The following is a 22854-nucleotide window of genomic DNA, read 5'->3' on the forward strand; positions in this document are numbered from 1 at the left end:
GGTGATAAGTACATTAAAAGCACAAAAGGGCAGTACAACTAGTAAAACATGAAAGGGAAAAGATGTTCAAATTGGGAGATAATAGATACAGTAACAGCTAAATAAACTATGGAGTCCTTGGTGCTCTCTGAGCTGGGTTGTTTTTTTGCAGATACTTCTTTTTTTAAAAAAAAAAAAATTATTAAATTTCCAAACATTAAAATACACAGTACACAAAAAAGAAACATGACACACATAAAAAACCAAGCAAACAAAGGCAGACACATCAAAATTGCAAATGTTTCATTAACTGGCAAAGTAACATCTTCTGTGCTAGAAAAGAATGGGGTTTGTTTATATACAATAGCTTGCTCTGTCCGAGTTAGTAGGGAGTTTTTTTTTTTAATTTACATTTATATCCCGCCCTTCTCCGAAGACTCAGGGCGGCTTACAGTGTGTAAGGCAATAGTCTCATTCTATTTGTATATTTACAAAGTCAACTTATTGCCCCCCAACAATCTGGGTCCTCATTTTACCTACCTTATAAAGGATGGAAGGCTGAGTCAACCTTGGGCCTAGTGGGATTCGAGCCTGCAGTAATTGCAGGCTGTGTGTTTTAATAACAGGCTATCTTACAGCCTGAGCCACCACGGCCCAAGTTGTTTTCTCCTTGGCAGTTCTTTGATTAGGTTATTGTTTACTGCTTGATTGTTTGTCTGAGTTGATAGTTTCTTGATTAGGGTGTTGCTTACTGCTTTTTTTGTCTTGTATTAATCCTGGTGTAAAACTCTGTGTATCTGGGTGTTAATTGCTGATCTTTTTTGTTCCCTTTTTAGCCTCTTGGGTCTCTTTTAGACTCTTGAATGATGTATAATGTGATTTATCTCCATGTGCCTGTTGATGGCTGATTTGTCTTGAGGACCAAGCTTCCAGAATTCCCTAATTTCTTAGATTTAGTTTGGTCTAGAATCTCAAAGTTTTCCAGTTGAAACGATGCTTGAGATTGATCATGTGTTGTGAAATGAAGGAGCTTTCATTATGTTTTCTGACTGCTACTTGGTATTCATGGATGCACTCTTCTGCTTGTCTGTCTTACATAGTGGCTGTTATAGTCTTTATACTCTATGTTGTAGATAACTCCTGTTTTTTCTTCTTGAACTATTGGGTATTTTGGTTAATGTTTATGTAAGAGATTTGGAAAATATGCTAGTCTCAAATGTGATGTGATGAACTTTCAGTTACTGAATAGTTCATGATTTAGCATGGGATGGAAATTCTATGCTACTCTTGTGATCTAAATTCCAACCTCTAGCAGACCAATCTAGGAATTGTAGCTGAATATGTGTGGCGTATTCTTTACTATTCCCCTTTTGCAGATTGTATTTATCAGATTAGATTAATAAAAAATGTGAGAAAGTCAACTGGCATGTCTCACAGTTATTGTGGGAACACAAAGAACTAGTAGCAGGGGCAATCTTTCTGAATGCCCTACATGCCAAATACATATAATCTAATGAAATGCCAATATTCTTTTTAATCTATGCTCTAGCTCATATTTTATTTAAACAGTTCTTTTAAATAAATTTGTAAATCAGCCTGTGATTTACAAATTTTGTAACAGTTTGATCTCAAACATTAAAAAATATTTACCAGTAACAGACAAGAATATTATTGAAATATATTTCCTGATCTGGTTGCACAAAAAAATTAGAACACAACCATTTTTAAAAAAACGAAGTCCTGTTTTTCATTATATATGACAAGAACATATTATGGACCATAAACTGGTATGTTTCACTAATTTCCTACCTTTGTTGTAATTATGGAAATATGTGATGGGCACAAGTCCCTGAAACAGTTGAGGTTGTTCACTGCCTTCCAGGAAATTTCCTATTGTTGCCTAAAGTAGAGCACACTTTCAAACAAAGGCCCTAAGACCAGTGTTTCAGAAACTTTGCTGGCTAGAGAACTATGAGAGTTGAGGTCCACATATCTTAAAGTTGCCAAGGCTGAGAAACATTACACTAGACTACAACCATTTGCCATTTTTTTATTTTTTAAGAAGGCTTATGACATTTACATGGGATCCTAAAGCATTCTTGAAAATAAAGAGGCTTGGAGGCAACATACCAGTGTCATTTAAAAAGACGGGATAAGAAGTTTGGAGGGCATCCAAAGAAGGTGTCAATAAATAAACTGGGGCCACATGCATCATAGTGATAAACCCAAATTATTTAAAAGGCTACCGTTAAATAGTTATTTCTGTCCCTGAGCGTGTTAAACATTCATGACTTTAACAATATGACTTTAACTAAATCCACTCAGTCTGGATTTCAGAAAATGATAATATATTTAAGTTAGGAAGCAGATATTTGAAGTCTGCTTTTTATGACCATTCTGGAGAAAGAGAAAAGTGTCGAAATCTCAGGTTACCAAAGTTTCATCATATTCTCCCCCACCTCAGCCAGAAAGTCTCCCCATGAGCATTGATAAACGGAGGGGGGACTTGCATCTGTGTCTGAATAGCACACTGGCTTTCTAGAGTATCTGTTTTCCTGACTCATTGATTGAAAGAAACAATGAGGAAGTTGTAAATTCAATTTTAAAGTGGAACCAAAGCACCTTCTTTTTAAATTAAGTGGGAAAAGAGGAAATAAGATTGGCTTTCTTTTGTTGGTTCCCATTCAATGGTCAGTTTCCTCTCTTCACCTCTAGGGAGATTTGTTTTCCTGCAGGGTTATTAGTTTTCCTCTTGAAAAACATTTAAAAAGAAATAATACAGCACACTACTTTGGGGAACCAATGGCTGTCATCTAAATATAGTTCGCTCACCAGCAAAAGATAAAATATTGATCTCTATGCAGATCTCCAGTTAGGCATGTTATATTAATATTATTGTAAGAGCTCTGCATGGTTGAATTGCTTTCTGTTGCTGCCCAGAAGATATTCTAATTATAAAGTGGATATTTTGACTCAGCTTTTGAAATATTTTTTTAATTACGGCTGTCTAATATATGGTGACTGCCCCTAAAGTTATTTAAGCAAATCCTGCACAGCTACATCTCAGTTACTTGTTAAAAGAAAGATTCTTGCACTGAGTATGGGGCTGCCCTGGATGATCTCCGAGGTCATTTTTTCATTAGTCTAACCAGCAGCAGAAATTTTCAGATTCTTTCAGATCCTTTCCCATCAGTAATCACTAATCCTGGTCGCCGTAGGCTTTTATTTTTGTTCTACCAATTTTAGTTTGCAGAAAAACCCCTTAAAATAATAGCATCTAAAGGGATAAGATTTTATGCAAGCAAAAACTCTCATTTCTTTTTTTTAAAAGAGGCAAAGTTATATTCATTAAGTTGCAAATACAGGAAGCACATTATGAGAGAATAAACCTCCAATAATTTATTTTCTTTGATCTGCGGTTTGAACACGCACACTCACGTACACATGCATCACCCACTTACATATTGAGTTCCTTTCTGACCAGCCTGTTTGTCTTCCATGGCTCCTACGGTAGTGGAGGTTCCCTTCTCGCCATTACTCAGGATATCCTTCTCCCCGGCTTTCCCTTCCACTTCACTGGGAAGCTTGACATCACCCACGCCCAGCGCTTCGGTCTTGTATTTCTTCACAAACTGCTCCATCTGCTTCACCTCATTAGGTGTCAGCTCGTGGCATTTGGAAGGGTCCTGATCATGAGCAGGCAGCTGCTTGGCCAACTGTTTCTTGCGGTACTGAGCCCCTTCCGAGCCAGCCACAGGCTGTTTCTCCTTTGGAAGCATCTGCATATAGTGCCTCGCCTAAAGAGTGAGGAGAGAGAGCTAGGATTAATGGTCCATGGGATTCCAGCTTTCTAAACAAAAAAGGAAAGGAGATTAGGAGTGCTCTGTAGAAATTGCTCATCTTCAGGGGAAACGGATAGCAAGGTGTGCATGGGGGAGATGGAGCTGCTGAGTCACCTGGACCAAGAGCCAGAATTTAGATTTAAAGTTATAAAAGTGTGGCTTTCCTCCACTGCCACTCAGCGCTAACACTGAATACTTTTAATTATAAGTTAGCTTTTATCCTAACTATGATTTGTTGTTGGTCTCCTGACAACAGAAGGATTATTTTCTCCCAACAGAAAAAGAATTATTTTTCCTAACGGCAAAATATAACAAATCTGACAAATACTTTCACAGAGTTTCTCAAATAATCGCTAAAACCTAGCCCTTTAAGGTTTACAAGTGCTTCTGTTTTAGATCACCCAGCATGACATTATATAAACTTAGGATTGAAGCACTAAAAGGAAAAAAGAAAAATCCCAACAAGGCTATCCAACTACCTCATCTAGAAGAATAGTTTAATAAACCAGAGGGAGCTTTTTCTTTTGGTTGACAATACTGAATTTAGTCTGACCATATACAGTAACAGAAATGTGCATGTGTGAGTGCTGTTCTTCAGCCTTTAAGTGATGACATAGGTTCATGGGGTTTTTTTCCCAGTGTGGTGTCCCATTTCAGGATGTCATTTTAAAATGGTTCATTTGGGGGATTCATAAATCATCTTAAGTGGCCGGGATGCCTCCAATGTAATACTTACTCCTAACTATGAACACAAACCCGCATCCCCTTCCTTCTTAGTCTCATTCAAACACCATTATTTTTCTTATGTCCATGCTGCAAACCAATTTCATTTGGCTGCTTGAAGAGAAACTTGCACAGGAAAATCAGGAAACTAAATTCCTCTTATCTGCATATTCAATCATGAATTATAGCTGAGACAATTATGTCATTTGCATATTACATTCCTTATATATACTTGCTGCCCGCCAAGAGACTATTTCTGACTTGCTTGTCTCCTCCCAACTCCACCATAAGCAGAAAGGATAATTATTCCTCACTAACATATGAGTTTTTATGATCATAAGCTGATATCTCACCAAGGTTTGATTCTGAACAGGAGGTGCCCATTCGTAAGTTACTGTATTGATGGACACGTTCTTCTTGGCTGTCACAGGATTAGTCAGTATCATTACATTACGCTTATACATGGGGATACCATCTGATTTCAACTTTGCAATTAGAGTTGTATACTTCGTGTCCTCAAAAAGCTTCCCCACTTTGCGGTCATCTTCATTACTGGTGGGAATATCATGTTCCTCTTGCCCACACTTGCAATTTCGACATATTTTTCTAGGTTCAAAAGAGAAGCATAATTTAGGCAACATAGATACATGAAAATAGAACTGGTCTTGTAGAACTTATTCAGCCCAGCAGAATCCCAATTTACTTTAATTCTAGCACTGAAGATTTTATCTAGTTGGATAATGAAAGGTCTACAAGAAAACAACCAAGTTCAGAGAGCACTCAGGACTCCATAGTTCAACCCTGAATTACAGATCTTTCTTCTATGGGCATCTAATGAGTCTTGAGAAAGACTTTTAAGTAGCATCCAAATTTCAGAACTTGTCTTTATGGGCTGTAGCATGAGTTTCTTATTTGTTCTGCTGTTAATAAATAGCAAACAGGAGGGGGCCAGGGGGTTAAACTGGATTTTAAATATGTGAATTGAACGCTTATATAAACCTGTTAAATAAATAAATAAAGTTATAATGAATGAAACAGCATTTGATGTTTGTTGTTGTATAATTTAAAACTACCAATTTTATTGTACTTTATCTTTAGTTTTTATAACATACTTAAGTGATTTTTGTCTCAAATTACGATTTTTAAACTATAGGTTTTCCTTCTAAATTATATTTAAATACAAGAGTATGTATATACACTGTTTCCCAATTTACATCCAAACCACTAAGAAAGTAATGGTTACATTTCAGAAAAATTTAAATTGAACTGTACTGATAAAAATTTTAATTTAGGTCAGTACCTTCCAAGGCAAAGACAAAACAGAACTATTCAAAATTACTGATTCTGACATTAAATGGTTATCATTAATTTAAAAAGCATCCCTTTCAATAACGATGGGCACACACAGACAACAATGGAATATGGAACATCTGCCTCTGCTTTCTGCTTGTGGTCATTCCACAAAGTTCTGCTTGATCACTGTAACCAATCCGATCCAGCTGCTATATTTTTATGTTTTTATTATTAACAGCAATTTGGAGTCTCTTCTGCACAACACAAATCTCCCCAGATTTCTGAAAATGCTCAAGAATATAAAGGTTTTATTCACATTCTTCTTTCTACGATGTGAGCCACAATCAAGATCCCAAAAACTGAAAGCACTGAAGTACAGTTCCAGGCCATATATGGTCCTGGAATACTAAATTGGACAGCTTATCCCAAAAGAAATTTAATTATCACAATTATGCAAAGTTAAGACCTTTTACATTATTGGACACATAGCACTAATTTAAATTCTTCAAGTGGTATGTTAGGAATTTTCCTTATAACTAAATGGAGAATTCTGTTTTTCTCCTTATTCATAGATTTTTTTTTTACTGTAACAAGTGTTATACCCCCATCTAGTGGAAAATTATTAAATTGTAGGTTTTAAAGCAAGTTATATGTGTGTGTCTGTGTGTATGTGTTGCACCCCACCCCCGTCCTCCCCTCTCCCTTCTCTCTCCCTCTCCCTCTCTCTCTCCCCATGTTTCTATATATAATTTTACCTCCAGAAGTGTAGTTCAAATCCTTCACATTTATCTTTACATTTTAAACATTGGGCTCCAAATCCTTCTTCATGTCCTAAGCCCATCTAAAGTGAGAGAAGCAGGGAAGAGGAAAAACAGCTTTAGCATAATATTAGCATAATAATGGTATTATTTTAAGGCTTTTACTGATGGGGCAAAAAGTGGCATACTTCCAAAATAAAATAAAAAACTTGCCACTTTGGCATTGCAATGAAATAAATCATGCTGTGGTGCTTTATTTGGGTATCCATAAAAGATTATAATCATGATAAAGAAGTTAAAATGGAGAAAAAATATGCAACACATTTTTCTGATAGTGGATGCTGGTATGTACATATACAACTGACACTTCCATTAAAGGCTAGGTTTCAAAAGAAAGAATATCCATTAATGGTCTGCCTGCACATTTAAGCATACCATGTTAATTTTTTTAATGTACAACTAATCTGATACTCAATACCTGAACGAGTCCAGACAGAGCATAATCTGTAGTACAAACTAGACTAAAAACAAAAATTTGAGCATAACAATGTATCCTTGAAATAGTGGTAAGAGTTTTGAGCAATATCTTGTTACATAGTCATTGTTGTCAGCCATTCAGTTGTGTCCCACCCTCGGCCATTCTATGGATCAACACTCTCCATGCATGTCCCTCTGCCTCACATTGCCTCTTTCAGATCCATCATGGTCATCTCGGTGTCATCCAGTGTCCAGCCAAAGGGCAGTAAGACAGCTCCTTCTCCTTTTTCTGATCGCTCCCAGCATGACTGATTTTTTCAGTAAGTCAGCTCTCATGACATGATCAAACTAGGACAGCTTCTGTTTAGCAATTTTGACTTCAAGTGATGTTTTTCATGTAATAAACATATAAATAATAAATACTATTTACATAAAATAAAATATAAACAGTGTGTGTGTGTGTGTGTGTGTTTATGCACTTATATGCAGAGCACATCATGAGAAAGGCGGGGCTAGATGAATCAAAAGTTGGAATTAAGATTGTCAGGAAAAATATCAGCAAATTCAGATATGCAGACGATACCACTTTAATGGCAGAAAGAGAAGAGGAACTAAAAAGCCTCTTGATGCGGGTGAAGAAGGAGAGTGAAAAAGTTGGCTTGAAACTCAACATTAAGAATACTAAGATCATGGCATCAAGCGCTCTCAATTCCTGGCAAATAAGGAAAGAAATAGAGGTAGTGACATATTTTATTTTCCTGGGCTCCAACATCACCACAGTTGGGGTCTGCAGCCAAGAAATTAAAAGACGCTTGCTCCTCGGGAGGAAAGCTATGGCAAATCTAGACAGCATACTAAAAAGCAGAGACATCAGAAATGTCAAGGCTATGGTTTTCCCAGTTGCAATGTATGGCTGTGAAAGTTGGACCGTAAGAAAGGCTGAGCGTCAAAGAACTGAGGCCTTTGAACTCTAGTGCTGGAGAAGACTCCTGCGATTCCCTTGGACTGCATGGCAATCAAACCGGTCAGTCCTAGAGGAGATCAACCCTGACTTCTCTTTAGAAGGCCAGATCGTGAAGATGAAACTCAAATACTTTGACCATCTAATGCTGAGCCTAATGCTGGGAAAGATTGAAAGCAAAAGAAGAAGGGGACAACAGAGAACCAGGTGGCTGGATGGAGTCACTGAAGCAGTTGGTGTGAGATTAAATGGACTCCAGAGAATGGCAGAGGATAGGAAGGCCTGGAAGATTGTTGTCCATGGGGTTGCAATGGGTCGGATATGACTTCGCAACTAAAACAACAAATATATATATATATGTGTGTGTGTGTATGTGTGTATGTGTATGTATACACACACACACACTCTTTATATTTTATTTTATATAAACAGTATTAATTCAGCTTGGCCTTGTATGTTTAATATCTATAGATTTTTCCAAATAAAATTAAATCATTTATAATATATTGCAAAATCCAACCAAATTCTGATTGGAATTTAGGAAATCTACAGCTAGTCCTCATTTAGTAATCACAATTGGAACCGGCATCTTGGTCACTCAGTGAAACTGCAACTATGCTTATGATCTTACTTTATCTTTCCCTCAATTTACTGACTTGTAAAGCCTGAGAATTTGTCATTTTTCATCACCATTGTAATTGTGAATCGTTGCTAAACAGGATATTGTTAAATATAGCGCTCAAAGATGGTCAGTTATTAGTAGTTGTCAGAAACCAGTACCAATACTTATGAACAGTTAATTGGCCTGTTTATTCAGAGATGGAACAGAAAGAGAATGCAAGATTGATATTAGCCTCATGGGGTAAATCGGATAACCAGATGAGCCAATTCTATTTTATTGTAGTGATACATTGATAGATACTTGCAAATCTGAAAGTACAATTCTCCTTCTGCTCCTTTATTGCCTGAAGAACTAGGGAGGGTCTCTTCTGACCCACCTGCCTCACTCACTATCCAGCCATGGGCTATGCTATCTCTTATCTGACAGTTTGGGGGCAGATAAGAGTCTTTGCTGAATCAAAATTTATTTGGCAGGGGAAAAAACCTAGAATAAAAATGAAATCTCTACAAGATATGAAGAGCAGAGGAGGATTTGGATTGCCAAATTGGGAACTACATTACAGTGCAGCAACACTAGTTTGGTTAAAAGATTGGATCAATTTAAAGAATAAAAGAATACTAGCAATAGAAGGCCATGACCTACAGAGAGGATGGCATGCCTTCCTGTGGGAAACAGGCCACATGAAACAAAAATATTTCCACAGACATCTGATTAGAGATTCCCTAATAAACAATTGGATTAAAGTTAAAAAGAAACACTATATAAAAATCCCAATTTGGGTATCCACAATGGAAGCGATGATTCACCCAAATAATTTAGATTTGAATAAAATGCTAGAATACAAAGATCTATTAGATATTCATGGAAAATTAAAAACCTTACAGGACCTCCAAGAACAAGGACTACGAGTTGACTGGTGGACTTACCTTCAATTACAAAATCGATACAAACAAGATATAAAAGAATATGGAATATATCTTAAACTACAACAATTAGATAAAATTTTACTAGGGCCAGACAAAAAAAAATATTACCCAAATTTATAAATATTTGCTGGAGGTAGAATTGGAAGAAGTAATAGTGAAAGGATGTATGATTGCATGGGATCAAAATATGGGACATAATATAAATTTATCAGACTGGGAGAACATATGGAACCGAAATTATAAATTAACAAAATCAGCAGCATACAAAGAAAATGCATATAAAATGTTCTACAGGTGGCACCCACCCCCTTGGAGATTAGCGAAAATGTATTCCAAAATGAGCCCCATATCCTGGAAATGTAAAAATAAAGATTACCATATGTGGTGGTCCTGCCCTGAATCCTGTAAATATTGTTTAAAAATTAAAGAGCGGCTACAGAAAATCATGAATGAACAATTGGATCTAGAACCGGAACTCTTTTTATTGGGGATTTTCATAAAAAAATATGTGAAGAGTATAAAATATTTAATACTACACATATTAACTGCTGCTAGGATGGCCTTCGCTCAATGTTGGAAACAGCCATGTATACCTACAGAGAAACTTGTTATACAAAAGATCATGAAAGAAATGGACAAACTAACGCTGAGTTTAAAAGATAAAGAGACATCGGTATTTTATAATATATGGGAACAGTGGTATAAATGGATAGAAAGGAGATAGATAAGGATATTTAATTACTAAATATAAACAATAGATAAAACAAGAACACAAGTACATACAATTTAATGTTTGTAATCATTGCATGGATTATTGTTATAAGAAAAACACCACAAATAGCTGTTAAGTAATATAACCTTTTCCTTTTTTTCCTTTGTTTTTAATGTAAAAAAGTTTAATAAAATATATTTTTTTAAAAAAGAGTCTGCTGAGTCTTTGCTCAGTCTGCCAAGATCTTTATCACATATTCTACTATTTACATCAAGCCACCAAAGTCCTTTTAGTTGTGAATTTTAAAAGGGCCCTCTGAAAGGCTTGTAGATCAAACGGCATTATAAAGTCATTATCACAGCTAATTCTAAATTGTGTAGATAAATAATTAACAAAATCAGCCAGGACTCAAAAAAGATTCCCCATTCCATCCCAGGATAGAGGTGTAATTTTGGTCACTCTCCCACTATCATCTTTTCAGGAACACAAATCATCACAAGTGAAATAAAGAAAATCCTTTCTTTATTTGGAACATCTGATCTATGAGGTGCTGAACCACACAACTCTGGAACCAGCACATTGTGTTTCAAACAACCAGTTATTTATTTAGCAATATATTTATAGCATAATAACGTGAATTGAACTGTATATTAAACAGCTTATAGCACAGACTCTTAAAAAAATTTATAGCATAATAATATAAAACGAACTGTTTACATGCTATATTGTTTTAAATTGATTTATTATAATAATTGCTATATTTATATACTACTGTTTTTAGTCAATAGATTTTAACCAATACAGAAAAGCAGCAGTGATTATAATCTACTATTTTCCTTAATTCAGCCAATTTCCTTTGCAGTGGCAATGATTAATCCATCTGTATCATAAAATGTGTGCAAGTGTTTGAGTAAAATCTTTTTACACACTAATATAATTTAAAACCTAAGCACAATTCATGTTCTATAACAGTGCTTGAGCAAGCAGATTGGGGAGCAAAAAAATTGACTTTTTTTATGGAAACAACAATATATGCTACTGCAGTCAGAAAGTGGATTTATTCCAATTTAACTGTATTGAACTTTGAATCCCTTTTAAAAAGCTTCAGGAAAAGCACATCTCAAGCATGTTACACTTGTCATCACCGGGGTTATTTACCTCAGAAGATGTGTTATAATTGCTATAAACTATACATTGGACTGACATGGAATTATTTCTGAGCACTAAAACTAACTTTCCAACATATCCAAAATTGTAACAAATTGGCCCATGCAACAGCTTAACAGAGGATGGAATCAATTTCTCCATATATGGAATCATGGAAGAAACTAAGATACATAGGTCATTTGAAATGTTGCCAGAAGAGATTTCTGTATGTCAGTTGCTAAAAATTCTAAAAACATCTGGCATTTTAAACATGTCTATTCCAATTTTAAACCCGGCGGCATATGAAAGGCATAAGCAGACTGATTGAAATCATCTGCTTCACAGTGTCTTCATGACTAAAATATTACTTCAGAGCCAAGTATTGTAAATGGTTACAGGCAGCCTAATGTTTGAAGAAACAAAGGGCTTGCTTTAATCAGTTTGGAATGCTCTGGGGGGAGGGGGTCAGCACTGGCTGACTTCTACATTAAACTGCATTGTCTTCGGTCTGCATCTGGCCTCATTCAAATGACTTGCACCTTGACTTTTGCATGGGAGATATGCTGCCATGTTAAACTAGGTATTCCTAGTTTAACATGGCTAGTTTTACCTCAGCCCCAAAATCAGTCCTCCCAACAGACTGCCCTCCATGTTGCTTACTGGGAGCCTCAAGGAAATTAGAGTAACATCCTGAAAGCATGGTCTCGCCAGGAAGCAACCCTCGATCTCTGCGAAGATAGAACTTGAGGGTCCCAGTTATTCTAGACTAGGCTGGTTTTGACAGGAAGTGCTGTTTAAGAGGAAAAGCATCCTGTCTTCAGTTGGATGGCTGTAACATGCACAAGCCCGGTTTAGGGGCCGGTTTAGCTCTGCCTGGTAAGGCCTGTTATTAAGAACACAAAGCCTGCAATTACTGCAGGTTCGAGCCCGGCCCAAGGTTGACTCAGCCTTCCATCCTTTATAAGGTAGGTAAAATGAGGACCCAGATTGTTGGGGGGGCAATAAGTTGACTTTGTAAATATATACAAATAGAATGAGACTATTGCCCTATACATTGTAAGCCGCCCTGAGTCTTCGGAGAAGGGCGGGGTATAAATGTAAACAAAAAAAAAAAGCCCAGACTACACATCTGCTTTACAGTCTACAAGAAATTGAATCCATCCACTCCTTTATTTTCCTATCCTTACAGCTTCAATCTTGCCAGCCTTTCCACAAGGGAGGGCAGGATTGTCAATTTGTTGCAAATCCCAGATCACAGCCACAGACACTGAAGCAATCATGTGTCCTGCCATGAAAGGCTACAGAAATGATAGTGACACCATTTGAACATCTTAGAGCAAGCCATCTGTTACTGCAGGACTCTCATAACTTCAGAGAGTTAGGAACATATAAGCTGATGCCCATTACAGGTAGTCCTCGAGTTACAAATGTAATGGAGCCTGCCCATTCCATTCATAACCCAAGGATTAGTGGGAGTGAATCTCATACCTTGAATGAGATCACTCCCTTTCATCCACGCATGCAGTTCTTTAAGTGCACATGAGGTATCTCCGGTGGGGAAGGCCATGGAGAGGCCTAGCGATGGAACAGGCCACCTACTTAAAACCACCCAAGTCCTCCCCCGACTCACAGATATCTCATTCTCCTTCCCCTGGGGTCCCCACAATTGCTTCCCCACCCCCATCCTGCTGCACGGGTAACTTACCTTATGAAGACCTATCTCTTCTCCAGCATGTCTCTTTGCCTGCTTCTTCCTTTCTCATCAGCAAAGAGCTTGATGAGGCCTCCAGCAATGAAAAAGGGAGCCTGGTGATTGCACACGGCCTTCTGGGTCTCCTTTATCATCACCAGAGGCCTTGTCAAGTGGATCTCTGGCAAGAAAGGAGGACTGGAAGGCTGCATGCGGCCCTCCGGGCCTCCTTTCTCATCAGCAAAGTGCTTGAGAATTGCATCCCTTTAGGCTTCGGCAGCCCTTTTCAAAAAGCCTTTGCCAGTAGGAACAGAGCTTTGGAGGGATGCGTCCTCCCCTCCCAAGCTCTGCTGTTGCTGACAAAGGCTTTTTGCAAAGGGCTGCCAAAGCATACAGGGATGCAAACTCCCTGCAGATTTCAGCAAGGAAATGGCAAACGGATGGAAGCCTTCAAGGCCTGAAGCTTTCCCTCTGTTTTCAAATCTCCAGGCCTCAATTCATAGAGAATACAGACCTAAAGTGCAAGATCAGTAGCCCAAGCTGAGCTCACACTACTGACCTCAGATGATTTCACGGTAGTTTAGGCCTCTGTTCTCTGTGAATGCACCAAAAGCCTGAAGCAAAGAAGTAGGCAAAGAAATTGCGACAGAGAGAAGTTCTTCACAAGGTAAGTGAATCTCTACAAGCAAGGTGCCTGTGAAGACCCAGCTGGCGGTGGGGGATAGGCGGAGTGAATGTTGCAGAGCCTCCGCGGTCGTTCGTAAGAGCAAACGACTGCTATAGTGCTGCAATATTCATAATCTCAGGACTTGTTCATAAATACTAGGGAGCGCTTATCACATAACTTCGAATGTTCACTAAGGGGACGCTCATAACTCAGGAATTACCTGTATTTCCTTCTGCCCTGCAGAATAAGAAAATACTGTGTTTCCCTGAAAATAAGACCCTATATTTTTTTGCCACCAAAAAAGGCACCAGGTCTTATTTTTTGGGGGTGGGGGTGGGGGGGAATGTCATTCACTAACTCACTGCAGTTGCGCACGTCGCCTTCGGCCTCTTTTTCACTATCTGAGGCCTCCAGGAACTTCTGCAGCCAGCAAGGCCAACAAGGCTTTCCTGAAGGCCTCTGCAGCCGGTAACAGAGCTCCGGCTCGATCCAGAGCTCTGTTATCAGCTACAGAGGCCTTCAGGAAAGTCTTGTTGGCTGCAGAAGAAATGGACTGAGGTGTGCAAGGCCTGGCTGCAACTGTCCAAAGGTAAGTAGTAGAGCACTCCACCCCCCCCATCCCCACCCTAGCTTAATTTTTACCTGTGCATCCTAGAGTGGGCGAGGTCTTAATTAGGGCTTATTTTGGGGGTACAGTTATATTGGGCACACATGTAAAAATCAACCTAGGACTTACTTTCTGAGTAGGTCGTATTTGGGGGGAAACACGGTATCCAGCCCCTTCAGCCAGTGAGCATGATTTCCAATAATGGAATATAAAATGAGAAAAAAACACTTTCAGGTTTTTTGCAGAACTGGATCAGGCTGTCATCAAAGACCTATTGTTTCAATTTAAGAATGAACTGCATGAAATTTCATTTTTCTCTTTTTCTGTTGTATCTTCCATATTGCGAAAAATGAAAGGATTTTTTTTGGATCTAATGGGAATGAGGGAGAAATTAATTGATCTGAACTATCCAGTGTTTACCGCACTGCAATTCAACAGACTCTTGATGGTTTATGCATACAGTAAAATAAAAATGGAAAAAATACTGATCTATAAAAACCATAAAAAAGGCAATGCCAAAGAGAGGCATTTCAATCAAATTCTGCCTGGAATAGCTTGGTTTTTATCTCCTAGAAAGTGATCAAGATAGGAACAGACCTATCCTCCAGAACGATGCTATTTCAAGATCTAACACCACCACCATGAAACAATTCTGAGCATTGAACCCCTGGCCTCCTGAAACTGAAGAACAATCAGCTGCCAATGCTTAGGCCAACTTCTATGGATAGAAGTTGTTCTGTAGGTAGCTTGGTTTGAAGCCATAGAAGATTTACAAGTTGCCAGTAGCACTTTTGATTGCACCCAGAAGCTAACAGGGAATCAGTGCAAGGCTCAAAGTATAGGGGGTCACATACTCACAGCGACAACTGCCAGTGAGTATCCAGGTGACTGTATTCTGTATACATTGAAGCTTCTTGAGGGAACATGGAACAGTGGCTTAATGATGCTGGAACTGTTGGCCAGAAATGATCTGCACTCTGGCAGTTCAAGCCTGGTTCTGTGAGCTCCCCTCACTTGATCCCTAGCTCCTGCCCTCGCAGCAGTTTGAAAGCATGCAATATTGCGAATAGATATCACTGCGGTGGGAAAAACCTAGTTGCGTTCACAAGTATGGAGAGAAGAAACCACTGCTGGACCTGGCCAGACACAACGCATTGCAACAAGATTGGCAGAGAAGCATGAAAGAGCCAGCAACCCAAAAAGTGCTAGCTAATTGGTGTAAAGCTAGTTTGCCCCCCCATGATGCACCAAGGATTGGCATGCAAATGCTGAGCAGAATGAACTAGTAATCTAGGCTGTTAGACTGCATTTTGCCTAGCATGTGTAGATTTCCCTGGCCTTCTATGCCAAAATAAATAAGAAGCTTCTCAATGGTTTTTAAAGGCAGACTAATATAGGCTGCATTGCCCTAATCTAGATATGTGGTGATAAGGACAGGAGTCACTGTCACAAAGACCTCTTATCCCAGTAAAATCTGCAATTGAAACTGCAATGAGTCCTGTCCATAGTTGCTATCTACTGCTTTAGTGTTAATCCCAAAGGACTCCCAAGGCATGGATCTGTTCCTCCCTGTCCAGAGTAATCACTGGGCCTGAGAGGGAACCCTAATGCACAAAGAGCAATTCTGTCTTGCTTGGGTTCAGTTCCAACTTGGTCTTCTTAATCTTGAATGAACTTCAGCAGCACCCTCAGTATGGCCTGGGGTTGTGATATAAAACTGGGCATCATTGGCAAACATAATACTAAAACTACAAACTGCCAGATGAGCTTTCCCAACAGCTTCATGTAGAAAGCAGAGCGGAGAGGATGGACCTCTGCATTAGTCCATAAGAAGCAGATCTCTCTTCTACTATCATTGACTGGTACAATCTGCTAAAGAGCGTCTGGCCCGCAGGCAGTCATAAAAAATGGTCATTTACTAGAGTGAACAATGCAATCTTGATCTCATGTCCAGGCCTGAACCCTGATGGATGGGTCCAAACAATGTATTCCATCTGAATTCCATCTATATCCGAACAAAAGAAGAAAGTTAGAGATTGAAGGGTGTTGTCTAACATGGATGGACCTAGGCGGTCTCTTAAGGAGGGGATACACCACTGCATCATGGCCTCTTTCAAAACCACAGGCATCTTCCTCTCTCATAAGCAAGTGTTAATAATCTCTTGGTTGCAGGAAATCCCTTCCTCCCACCACCCAAAAGAACCAGGGCTGAGGAACCAGCTTACAAATAGCCTACAGATAGCCAAGGTCATCCTGCAGATGACCCTATTCACTTCCTTAGATAATATGGCTAAAGAATTCTCCATGTACCAAGCTACACCCTGCCCATGTGGAGTCCAGAGTGAGTTTAGTCTGCATTCAAATTTTATATTCTTGAAACAAGGTTATAATTTTATTTATTTATTTATTTAAATTATTTTTATTAAACAGATTTTTAAAACAAAAGCAAAAAAGAAACAAGGTTATAATTTAAAAAAATCAACAGTTTGCAGTTTAAAATGCAATTTGCAAACTAGATATATCATATACATATACCTACATATGTGTGTGTGTGTGTGTGTACACACACACACACACACATACATACATACATACATACATACATACATACATATACACACAGTGTGTATATGGATATGTACACATGCCCACACACATACTTACACACAACACACATATAAACACATGCATATACATTGTGTGTTTGTGTCTGCACGCCCATTGTTTGTAAAAATAATGCACATATGAGATAAATTCCCTTTTCCTTATTGCAATATATGCAAGAAAAGTTATTGGCTTCTTCACATTTTTGAAAACTTGAGAGGGAACAAAGAGGATGATAGCCTGGACAAATGTAGGTGAATTTCTAAAGCAAGGCGAATAAAATAATTTGGTTGTCCAGCTGAGGATGTGCAGTGCTCCCTGGAAAGTGCATTTCTATATGCAAACTCTATCCTATCCTGGCATCTTTTTCACCAGGATTATTACTGAGCCATTATTCAGTATTCAGAGAGTTGGTGCTCACCCAATTAAATATGGCCAAGATCCAGAAGTGAAAGAACATAGCAAACATATATAAAAACACTGAAAGAGATGTTGCTATTAAACACTATTTGAATATAAACACTCTAGAGACCTTCTTTGATTCAATAAGGTTTTAAATGGATGAAAACAATTTATTACCTTGGTTTTGGGGATGAACATTTGGTTTTTTAAAACTTACCCTTTCATGTTATTATATTATGCTCTTAAGTTATTTTATTAGACAGATCCCTTGCCTGTAAGCATCACTGCACAGTTCTTGCTTAGTTCTGCTCTGATAGAAGTCCAAGTATAGAAATAAATTCAGGGTTTTATTGTGATAATGCCACTTCTATAAAATTGCCTGCAAAAAGTACTAAAGCAATTGTAACTCTGTTAAGAAAAATAGGTTTCCATTTGGCTTCACTTCAGACAAGTTGCACTGAATTCAACTTCAACCCAATAATGGCACTGAACCCAACTTCAGTATAATTAAAATAGTGATTTTTCATGTTTCCTTGTTTCCATGGTAGCAGGCACAAAGCAAGAGGAATTAAGAATAGCTCTGTGAAAACAATGAACAACTAGCACTTTGCGGTAAATGGAAGTCACAACTTTATTCTTATATGTTAAATCGCACTTGTACTATATGATTAAGCCCGCTTGCATTTTTGACTCCAAAAATATACCTCAAGTCAAAAGATTTATCATTTGAATAGAAATATTTATTTTTCAAAAAAAGGGAGACAGATGTATTGAACATGCATGACTGTGCCAGTTTCTCCTTTCCTGTGATAAACTATGTAAGCTTCTCATGCAAATTGACCAATGTCTGTGACCTAATGACGTATATTATGGAGGTCACCAATGATCCAGGAAGCATTTAATAAAGGATGAACTAGATTGATCTTGGCTAATTTATGGTGAACGTGATGTAATATATGCTGGGTATATATAAAATGTCTGTGCATACACACACAAACACAAAAATTCTCATATTTGTATAAACATACCATATACAAACACAGACAGAGCTTTTTAATTATATACTGTATAATGGAAATAACCTTTTATTTGTGGAATAGATCTGACTAATTTTAAATACATTCTTAGTATTTTAAAACAGCCATAGAAATGGGTTAATTACTGACCTTTAAAACTTATTGATATTTAGACTCTATCGTTCCAAACCATCTATTGCTCGGGACCCACCCATTTTTTCCTGAAAAGGATGATTCAAGTTTATTGTTGAAAATCAACAATCTCCCTGAGATTACATCAGTAAATTGATGTCATGCTTACGATCTTATCTTTGTCAAACTTTCCATACATCTAAGATGACTTCACTGCATTACATACTATTATATGATATAAGACAATGTGAGAGACTCTATGGATTTTTTTTCACAGGCAAGGCATTGTAAACAATGTAGATTCTGCACTTGAACCCTATGACATTTACTGCTGAAAGGTTAAGTATGTTGAAGATGAGAGGAATATTCAGGATTTGAGAACACATTGTAGCTCCTCTTGTAAAATGGCTGCCATGGGGAAATAACTCTATGAAAAGTACAGATTTCTACCAGCCCCTTTTTTCTGCACTGCCCTTTGCAGTCCTTCAGTTTACTTTCATCCCTTTTCTGGGTAGATGATCAATAAAGGCAAGTCTCTTTAAACCCAACCTTGATGACTTTACAGACATATTAATGTAGGCATTTCAATAACAAAACAGAGGCAGTTTATCATTTCCTTAGGGAAGTATGTATTTTTGATTTTGCAATCTAGTCTACAACTTTGGAATCTTCTGGAGGTTTTCCACCCAAGTATTAACTATGTGTGATTATGCTTATTTTTCTGACATAGCAGCAGTCAGTATAGTTACAAACCTACCAGTACATTATAGCCATCTAAAATAAAATGTTATACTTTGCATAAGTTCTCTCTCATTATTTGAAATATATTTGATTAGCACTCAGAAGACTGCTTTTAAAAAAAGCAAAAGACTGCTTTTAAAATAGCAAATAATCCTCACTCATTATTTTTACAGCTATTTGAGAAAAATATTTTCCACAATATTGTTATATTGCTGAAAATTACCATAATTGATACATTTCATAACAAAATATGTCACTGAATGCATTATGCCTACAAACTATGTGGTTTTTAGCTGGACGGGACTCACTCTCATAGAAGATTGGTGAGATTTAACATAAGCAAGACTGGGAAACACTGCTCTATACAGTAAAGATGAATCTAATTTCTGGATACTTGGACAGAGAAAAGGCAAAATAGAATGACCTGACCAAAAATAAAAACATTCAAAGGAATATAGAAATCCAGCCAAGATGGATTAAAATACTCTTCCAGACAGCACATTTTAAAACAATTAAAACTACTGTCTCAAGATGGAACAATGGTAAAAAACTTGGGTAGTTTTAAATTCATGGAGGATTAAACCATAGATGCCTTTAACTATGATGACTATTGGAGAAAGTGATGAAGTTCACAGGTAACATTACATCATAATGTAGCTGGTTTGATCTCAGTTGAATTAAGTACAAGCCTACCCATTACTGCTTAGTCTTACATTTAAAAACGTTATTCAACAAACTCTGATTTCTTAGCCTCGTATCTGAATCTCACTCAGTTGCTGAGCACCATTTTATGGTGGAGAGAATATTACTGCATAGGTGTCCAGCTCTTGGGCTACAATTTTTTTTATTTGGGAACAGGCTACATAATTAATGCTAGATCTCTATAAATGACCAAATGTTTTGGAACTACAATTCCGAGCACTGTCCACTATAGCAGGGCTGATAAGATTACTAACATGTATAGCTCAACAACATTAGAGCTGTTCTTAACCTCTGACACAAGCTTTTGGTCCTATATAAGTTTTTCATACATTATTTTTTTAAACTCTCTTTTAGGAAAAACAGGGGGTGGGGGGAGATAAAGACTCCAATCGTCCCAGGACTTAATTTTTCTACATTCAGTTTGACTTCTGCACCATTCTCAAGAGTGATAAGGAATTGTACCCCTCATCTTTTCTTTAGTTATTATAACCAGAAACAGTTGATAAAAATGGAATGAATGACAAGCCATAATAATAAACAGCTTTCTCTGCAAATTTTTAACATTTAGTGTGCTCTATAAAGAAAATTCTGTCATTTAAAAAAAAACAGGTATATAATACAATTTCTTTAAAACAAACACGTATGCAGCAAACTGATGTAGAAAAGTCCATTGTTCAGATGCTTTTCCAGACATCTAATCATATAATAGATCTAATGTTTATGCTGTTTACATGCCTGAGTTTTATATATATCAATTTTTCGTATCATATCCTGGTTTCATATTCTTTTCTGTTGAAGGGCCCAAGTACTGAGGCCCTCTCAAAAGACTTTGTGTTGACGACCAATGACAATTTCAACAATACAGAAACAATAGTAGTAAACAATAGTCTGCAAAGAATGCCACAGGACATATGATCTGTTATATTATCTGCCTTCATCAGAGGAAGAAGTTTCACTCAATTTTAATATTCTCCAAGATCTTGGCTTTTGGAAGATTCACCTCCAGGCAACAATCTGATACAGCCAAAATTAAACTTATCATTGGAATAAGGATGACAGGTTTTAACCATTTCAGTGTTTTTAATCTAATGTCTTGGAACTACAATAGGTACACAAGAACAGGTCATCTAATGTCACCAAAGCCAGAATCAAATGCAAAAATTACAGAAAACGTTGACATAAGTTAATCTATTTATTATAGAAACATATGTCTTGACGTCTTTGCACCCAAAGAACTTATGTTTCTGAAATCTTCTTGGGTAGATAGGCAGAAGAAATGAAGACAGATTTCTTTTTATGTTGGGGGTTTACCTGAGAAATTTTGTTCAGATAGCATTTTGGATAATATGTAAGTATGCAATTTTATGCCAAATGTAGGCAGTCCTCGACTTATAACAGTTCATTTAGTGACTGTTCAAAGTTACAAGGCACTGAAAAAATGTGACTTATGACCTTTTTTCACACTTATGATCATTACAGCATCTCCATGGTCATGTGATCTAAATTCTGATGCTTGGCATAGGAATGCTTGGCTTAACTCATATTTATGACAGTTGCAATGTCCCGGGATCATATGATTCTCCTTTTGTGACCTTCTGAGAAGCAAAGTTAACGAGGAAGCCAAATTCTCTTAACCATGTTACTAACTTGACAACTGTCAAGTGATTGCTGTGATTCGCTTAACAACGCTGGCAAAAAAGGTCGTAAAATGGGGCAAAACTCACTTTACAATGTCTCGCTTTGCAACATAAATTTTGGCTTCAACTGTGGTTATAAGTCGAAAACTACCTGTACTTAATTTCAACATTACTAACTGAAATCATTGTACATTATTAAGGACCCCCACAACCATTTGTATTTTGTATTCAGCTGTAGCGAGTAGATAATTTCATGTTACTTTTATTTACAGGAGTGAACATAATTTACTTCTGAGTAAATTTAATTACAATAGTATTGTATTATATATGCACTTATGTATCATAAATATGCATATAGTCTTTCACCCTTAACCCAATCAACAACCAGTCAACCAACCATCCAACCAAATAATTATTTGCTACAATAAAGAAAATAATCAGTTTCCCTTTCCAAAACAGTATTCTCTGGCTTCGGTGAAGAAGGGCTGAAATGGTGGGTTGCGAAATTTGAGACCACGTCAAAGGGCAAGACAAGATTCCGAGGGATTCCCACATTGCTTAGCGCAGACAGGTAACTTCTGACCAACTACCCAGTTTCCTGACTCACTGTTCTCTTACCTTCTTGATTTTGCTCTCCAAATCCATGTCGGGATCCTCAGCAAGACAACACGAGATTCCGGGACCAACGGCAACAGAGACGCCTTTTTCCTTCCTCCTCCACCCTTACTGACAGAAGGATGTGGTTAGAAAGGAAATGTGTTTCGCGAGATTGCTCCACACCGCTCGCTCCTGGACTCTTTTTGCATCTCTCCAGCTGCTGCGGAGTAGAGTCAAACTTCCGTCTTCTGCGGCAGCGGGGAAAGGAACAAAGGAAGCCCTGCAGCCAATCAAAGCCCAGCAGCTTGCAAGTCTGTTAGCCAATGGCGGGTCTTCCGAATACCTTTGCTCTGCAGGCGGGTTGGCGTTTGCTCCGGGGCAATTCGCGTTTAATTGCGGGCGTTGAGTGAACGCAAGTCAGAGCCTTGGCAGCGGTTTGAGCCGACCAAATGGGACGTCTAGGCTTAAAGCGGGACTTTTTGCAGGGTTTCTGAGTCAGTCAATGAATGGGGTGTTGGAGAAGGTCATGGCAAAGGTATTTGCTGACGCAGCCGCCCAGCTCAGCCAATTGCTGCTGTTGCATTTGCCTGTGTTTTCTTTCTTATCTGGGACGAAGGAAA

The 22854-nt window shown here is 37.8% G+C and overlaps 1 protein-coding gene across 2 annotated transcripts in view; it reads right to left on the reverse strand.

Annotated features, from left to right (window-relative positions):
* TES (testin LIM domain protein) overlaps positions 1 to 22474 on the reverse strand; it is a 32298-nt gene extending 9824 nt beyond the window's left edge. The window contains exons 1-4 of one of the 2 annotated variants that reach the window (XM_058190519.1): positions 22256 to 22474; positions 6593 to 6678; positions 4898 to 5150; positions 3441 to 3776 (exon numbers count right to left, since the gene is read on the reverse strand). In XM_058190519.1, the coding sequence (XP_058046502.1) occupies positions 3441 to 3776; positions 4898 to 5150; positions 6593 to 6678; positions 22256 to 22282 (702 nt within the window). In that variant the 5' untranslated portion in view covers positions 22283 to 22474. Of the gene's footprint in view, positions 1 to 3440; positions 3777 to 4897; positions 5151 to 6592; positions 6679 to 13144; positions 13287 to 22255 lie in introns of those variants that run through there. The other variant, XM_058190520.1, reaches the window with a different exon arrangement.
* Positions 22475 to 22854: the final 380 nt, after the last annotated feature.

This window comes from Ahaetulla prasina, chromosome 7 (genome assembly GCF_028640845.1).
Source record: "Ahaetulla prasina isolate Xishuangbanna chromosome 7, ASM2864084v1, whole genome shotgun sequence".
Taxonomy (NCBI): domain Eukaryota; kingdom Metazoa; phylum Chordata; class Lepidosauria; order Squamata; family Colubridae; genus Ahaetulla; species Ahaetulla prasina.